Source organism: Priapulus caudatus, unplaced genomic scaffold (genome assembly GCF_000485595.1).
Source record: "Priapulus caudatus unplaced genomic scaffold, Priapulus_caudatus-5.0.1 Scaffold872, whole genome shotgun sequence".
Taxonomy (NCBI): Eukaryota; Metazoa; Priapulida; class Priapulimorpha; order Priapulimorphida; family Priapulidae; genus Priapulus; species Priapulus caudatus.
In genome coordinates, this window is record NW_014577933.1 from 89,865 (window position 1) to 96,158 (window position 6,294).

The 6,294-nt window shown below is 43.1% G+C and overlaps 1 protein-coding gene across 1 annotated transcript in view; it reads right to left on the reverse strand.

Moving 5' to 3' along the window:
• LOC106814105 (atrial natriuretic peptide receptor 1-like) overlaps positions 1–5,385 on the reverse strand; it is a 10,832-nt gene extending 5,447 nt beyond the window's left edge. The window contains 6 exon segments of the mRNA XM_014818380.1: positions 2,210–2,285; positions 3,563–3,718; positions 4,060–4,225; positions 4,493–4,564; positions 5,104–5,130; positions 5,365–5,385. Coding sequence (XP_014673866.1) covers positions 2,210–2,285; positions 3,563–3,718; positions 4,060–4,225; positions 4,493–4,564; positions 5,104–5,130; positions 5,365–5,385 — 518 coding nt within the window.
• Between the last annotated feature and the right edge of the window lie 909 nt (positions 5,386–6,294).

Consider the following 6,294-nt stretch of genomic DNA (forward strand, 5'->3'; position numbering starts at 1 on the left):
CAGATGCCTACCCCCGGCAGTTGGCACACTAATAGGCACTAAGCTAAACGCGCCACATACACACACAGACACACGCACGAATGTACACACACCATGCACACACGCACGCACGCACACGCACCACACACGACACAGCACACACACACACACACATCAACACAAGCACACACACAACACACACATCACACACACGACACACGCAGCGCAAATGCGCACGCATCGCACGCGCACGCACCAACGCACTGCACGAACGCGCGCGCTGACTAACACACGACACACACACACACACACTACAAATCACACACCACAGTCTCACAGCATTACGCACGCACAAGCGAACCACAACACGCGCGCGCGCGCACGAGAAAGAGGGAGAGAGAAAGAGAGAGAGAGAGGGAGAGAGAAAGAGAGAGAGAGAAGGAGAGAGAGAGAAAACGAGACAGAGAGAGAGAGAGAGAGAGAAAGAGAGAAAGAGAGAGAGAGGGAGAGAGGGAGAGAGAGAGAAAAGCGAGACAGAGAGAGAGAGAGAGAGAAGAGAGAGAGAGAGAGAGAGGAGAGAGAGCGCGAGCGAGAAGAGACGAGCGAGGAGAAGCGAGCGAGAAGAGAGAGAGAGAGAGAAAAAAAGCGAGAGAGAGAGAAGAGAGAGAGAGAGATGAGAGACGAGAGAGAGTGATAGAGCGAGAGAGAAGAGAGAGAGAGCGATAGAGAGAGAGAGAGAGAGAGAGAAGAGAGAGAGAGAGAGAAAGAGAGAGAGAGAGAGAAGAGAGAAGAGAGATACGATATGAGAGAGAGAGCGCGCGAATAGAGAGAGAGAGAGAGAAGAGTAGAGTAGAGAGAAGAAGGCGAGAAAGAGAGAGCGAGAGAGAGAGAGAGGGCGAGAGAGAGAGAGGCGAGACAGCTAGAAAGGTAAAAAACTGAAGAAGGCCGATAGTTTAGTGAGGTGGATGGCGAACGGTCAAATAATATATACTTGGGAAGAATTTCGTAGAGCAGCTGCTCGGATTTGCGTTTCTCGTCGAGAAAGGCTATCGTCCTCTCCTCTACCAGGCTCTCAGAGATCTCAGGGCATACTGTTCCCATCCTCTTCAATAGATGCATCGAGTCATATTCCTTACCGGTCCTGCTTTAGTATCAGGAGTGCATAATATAGATATTATTATATATTATTATCCTATATTATACTATATTATACACTCCTGTCATTATGGTATGCAGAGCCGTATATAGAGTCTATAGAGTCTATAGAGTCTATATATAGAGAGTATATAGAGTCTATAGTCACCATAGCTCTGTTGGTATGTGCCCGGGAACGCCATCTGCCGGACACAGCAGGTGAAAGCACAGCGAGTAGGTGAAGCAAAACGGTAAGAGCCTCTAATATTAGCTGCACGAGGGAAACGAAAAAAGTGCATTCCATGGACAGATCACCATCAGCATCACCGCACACACACGGGTTTGACTGTTGCTAGTCTAGTTAAAATGTCTATGGTAATGATACGGCTTGTTTAGTGCTGACCATATGCTGCTTTGCTCATTAATTTTATGTTCGGACTAGATCGACAATCCGAATTCGTCAGGCAAGCCCCTCCAAAAACCAAATTAGAAAATTTTTACATTTTATCTCCGTTTTTAACACGTGTGCTTCTCATTACCGGGTTCATGGCGTGAGCCCTAGGTCGCGCATCCTGACTACTATGCCGTGTTGCTGCTACTGGCTGCCTCTAGCTCGTTTGTTGCTAACTCGCATGTTGCTAACTGTTGGCTGCTACTGCTGCTGCTACTATGTTGTTTGCTACTGCTGTTGCACTGCAGCTGCTGTTTGTTGCTGGTACTGCTGCTACTGCTATCACTGCTGCTGCTACTCCTGTTATACTGGCTGGCTGATACTGCTGCTGTCTGTCTGCTGCTGCTGCACTGTTCTACTATGCTCTAGTCTATAGCTGCTGTTACTTGCTGTTGCGTACTGCTGGTTGGCTGGCTTTACTACTAGCTACTAACACTACTAACTACTACTTAATAACTAATATATATATAAATAATAATAATAATAAATTAATAATAATTCACTTATTATTATATGTTCCAAACAGTGGATCACAGGCATTAGCAGGTAGCTTCTGGTAGACGCGTGTCCAACCTGGGACATTGCGGGATTCAATCCAGATTGTTGTTATTATTATTTATTTGATATTATTATTATTAAACTCACTTGTCGATCTTGGCGATGTCTAGTTTGATGGCGTGGAATGTCGGGCGGGAGGCGGGGTCCTCGGCCCAGCAGTCTTGGATTGAGTTGTGCTAGCTCGCTGCTGGCACGCGTCGTCGTGAAGCCGCGGCCGGTAGTACGGCGTCATGCCCTGCTCCACCCGCTTAACCACCTCTAAACATACACATAAACACTGACATATGTTACCACATCACGCAGTCAGCCACCACGGCACCAGCACACAGCACACACACATCACACACACACACACACACACATAGCGCACACAACACACACATACATTCACACACACACACTTCCACATCACGCACGCAACACACACCATCACACGACACACATCACACACACACACACACACAAACCACGCACACCACAGAGTACACACACACACACACACACGTGACACACTACACATACACACGAACAACACAGTCACACGACACACACACACACACACGCACACACCAACCCAGCACAGACACACGTACGCACACACACACACAGCATCGCGCATGCACGCACGCACGCACATAATATATATATATGGATAGATAAGATTAGATAGATAGATAGATAGATAGATAGCAACTACACACCGCGCGCGCACGCACGGCACGCATATTATATATATATATATATATTATATATATGATAAATAGATAGATAGATATAGATAGATAGATAGATAGATAGATAGATAAATAGATAGATAATAGATAGATAGATAGATAGATAGATATGATAGATAGATAGAAGTAGATAGATTAGATAGATAGATAGATAGATTAGATAGATTAGATAAGACATATGCACACAACATGACAGCTCTGTACATGGCTTCATACATTAGCCCGTTTTAATTTGCGCATACATTAGCGTCCTTTAAACTCTATTAGTTACTACTAAGTACGACATGGTCGCAACTCACGTAGCGCCGTACATGGCGCCTCAACATTAGGTTTGATTTGAAGTTATAGTTACGGTTCAGATTAAAGCTACGTATAAATATAACCTGACCTCAACTCTAACTCTAACTATACCCGGTAGCTTAACCCCAACGTCATCGTATTGACTCTCGTGGGCCAGCATAGTTTTATTATTATTATTATTATTATTATTATTATTATTATTATTATTATTACTACTACTATTTTATTATCGCGTTTTGTCGTTAAGTATCATTATTAATAATAATTATTATTGATATTCGATTTTTTTTAATCATTATTATTATTATCATTATCATCATCATCATTATCATCATCGTCATCATCATCACCATCATCATCATCATCATCATCATCATCATCATCATCATCATCATCCACGCTATACCCTGTGCTTCCAGGTAGCTGTCATCGCCATCGTACGGTGCCTGTCGATTGACGATCTCCCACGTGATGATGGCGAAGCTGTAGATATCGCCCTTCTGTGTGCCATTCCACGCTACTTGCGTGCTGCGCAGATGCTCTGGGGCCGTCCACAACAGTCCTGTAAACACCCGGGGGGTGAATTGGGAGGAGGAAGACCACTAATCTCTATATATTAACGTCTAACCGTAACTCAAACTTGGGAGCACGCTAAGGGGGTGTGTGGGGGGCCGTCCCCCAGAAAAATTTTGAAATTAGACTCCCTCAGATGCGTTTTCTGCGCGAGCAGGGAAGGGTCCGGACACCCTAGACTCCCTCCCCCACCCCTGTACGCGCCCCTGCACCAACGACAAGGATATCTGTACAGCCGAACCAAAATCTCACGCGCGCACCGCCATCCAGGAAGAGGAATTCGTCTTCCGAAAGCGGCCACGCGATGGCGCCGCGATCGGTCGTACTCACGGTGGGCGTTGTCACAAGCGGTTTGCTCTTCCTCGTCGATGACGTCACGAAAGCCCTTCAGTCCGAAGTCGGTGATCTTGAGCACGAAGCGCGAGTCGATGACGCAGTTCGATGACTTCAGCTTGCCGTGTGAGCGTATGCTCGACTCGTGCAAGTAGTGCATGCCCTGCGGACATAATTATAGAGAGACATAGAGAGGCCGCAGACATACATATAGAGAGGCCAGTAAGTTACGTATGCGTAGACCCATAGAAACGGTAGCAACAATGAATTACTACAACAAGTCCATGATCTGGGTCATAATCCGCCTACAATGAGCTATAATTAGTTAGGAATAATAATTAATAAAGACAATTTTTTTAATAATTGATGGTTAATCAGAATCATCAGGTAAGACAGGAACGTTGAACAGGTGTTATTCTCTCTAACTTACGTTGATTATGTCGCGTATGATCGAGTACTTGAAGGTCCAGTCCAACTTAATGGATTCATTGAGCACAATTTCCTGAAAAAAACCCGCAGGAAATGACATACGTACGTCATAGGAGGGCGTAGGTCAGCATGGGATGCGTCAATCTATTGATGCTTATGGTGTGGCCAAATTCCCCGGTTTACACACATGTAGAGAGATATGTGCTATTTCTACTGCTCGTTGGAGTGATGATCGATTTAGATCCAATAATTCCTAGTTTTTTTATTATAAATGCTATTTCTATTTCTATTGTTCGGCCGAGTGGTAATCGAGTTAGATCTTACCTGAGTGAAGCAGAGTCACACATCTTACCTGAGTGAATCAGAGTCACACATCTTACCTGAGTGAAGCAGAGTCACACATCTTACCTGAATGAAGCAGAGTCACACATCTTACCTGAATGAAGCAGAGTCACACATCTTACCCGAATGAAGTCCAATTCGAAGATTGAGTTTTACGCCGGGACGATGACGGATTTGAAAATGATCGATCGCTTCGAGTAGGTTCAAGGACATTCGCGCAATATTGCAAGCGTGATTGATTCCATTCTTGATAGGAATGCCTGAGCAAACCATGTACGCATCCCCGATGGTCTCAACCTGAAAAAAAACATTTTTATATTTTACTTATTTAATACTTAATACCTATTTAACCTTTTAATATAAATTTTACTTTTTTCTATGGAGTGTTTGTTACGCGTGCGCGATTTTATCGTTCTTGTAACTAACGCTTTAGGTGTAAACAACTAGTGAACGTTCAAAGTACAATACCTAATTGCGTTTACAAAAAAGGGGAAATAAACCGTGAACTTCGTGTATGAAATTCGCGTTCACATGCTTATGGACAGGTTTCATTCAGTTGTTGAAAAAAAACACAGTTGTTGATTTTACATAGTCTTTAATATATTTAATATTATAAGAAATTTAAGTGAGATTTGTTAAATCTACCTCTTCTAAGACGACCGGCACTTTAATTCGGGCAGCATATTATTGGCCCTATTTTTATTGTTATTTAAAATTCGTAGGTGTGGTGTACGATTATTTCAAAGCTGGTGTGTTTGTGCGTACCTTATAAACATCAAAGTGTTCCAGTATGCCATCGAAACACGTGTACAGGTCATTTAAAAGGTCGACAACCTGTCGGAAACATGAAAGTTTTTGCTAAAATAAACCAAGCATTCGGTGCTAAAACAAAATTATTCAAATAAAATGCGTGGTTATAGCAACATATGACCGTGTATAAGGTGGCGGGATTACATAACAACATGTTGAAGTTATTCCAGTTTAGTTAAATCGTCTAGAAACAAAAATATTCTCAATTTTACGTGCCAAGGCAAGTTAATTTTTCCTGTTCCTTTAACTGTATTTTTTTAAGAGCACGTTATCTCCAGCACGGTATTTTTATACAAATTCGCCTAAATGTAAAACTTGAAAATTAATCCGATCTCTGCAACAGTTGTAGTACATATGCCCTAAATTGGCATTAAAAACTAGACACTAATAAGAATTTCCATTGGCTGAATATTCGGCTGTAAGAAGATCAACAGTACAAAAATCAGGATGTTTATCATCGCATTTCCATCGAGAAAAACATTTATTATACAAAAGCTGTCACCTGCATAGGTGTACTCTGGGCAGATAGCTGCGTAAACTCTACTATGTCACTAAAGTAGATGGTGACACTTTCGAATGACTCTGGTTGCACCGACTTCCCGCTCACCAGTTGCTTGGCGACAGACCTAGATACAAAAACCACAATACACA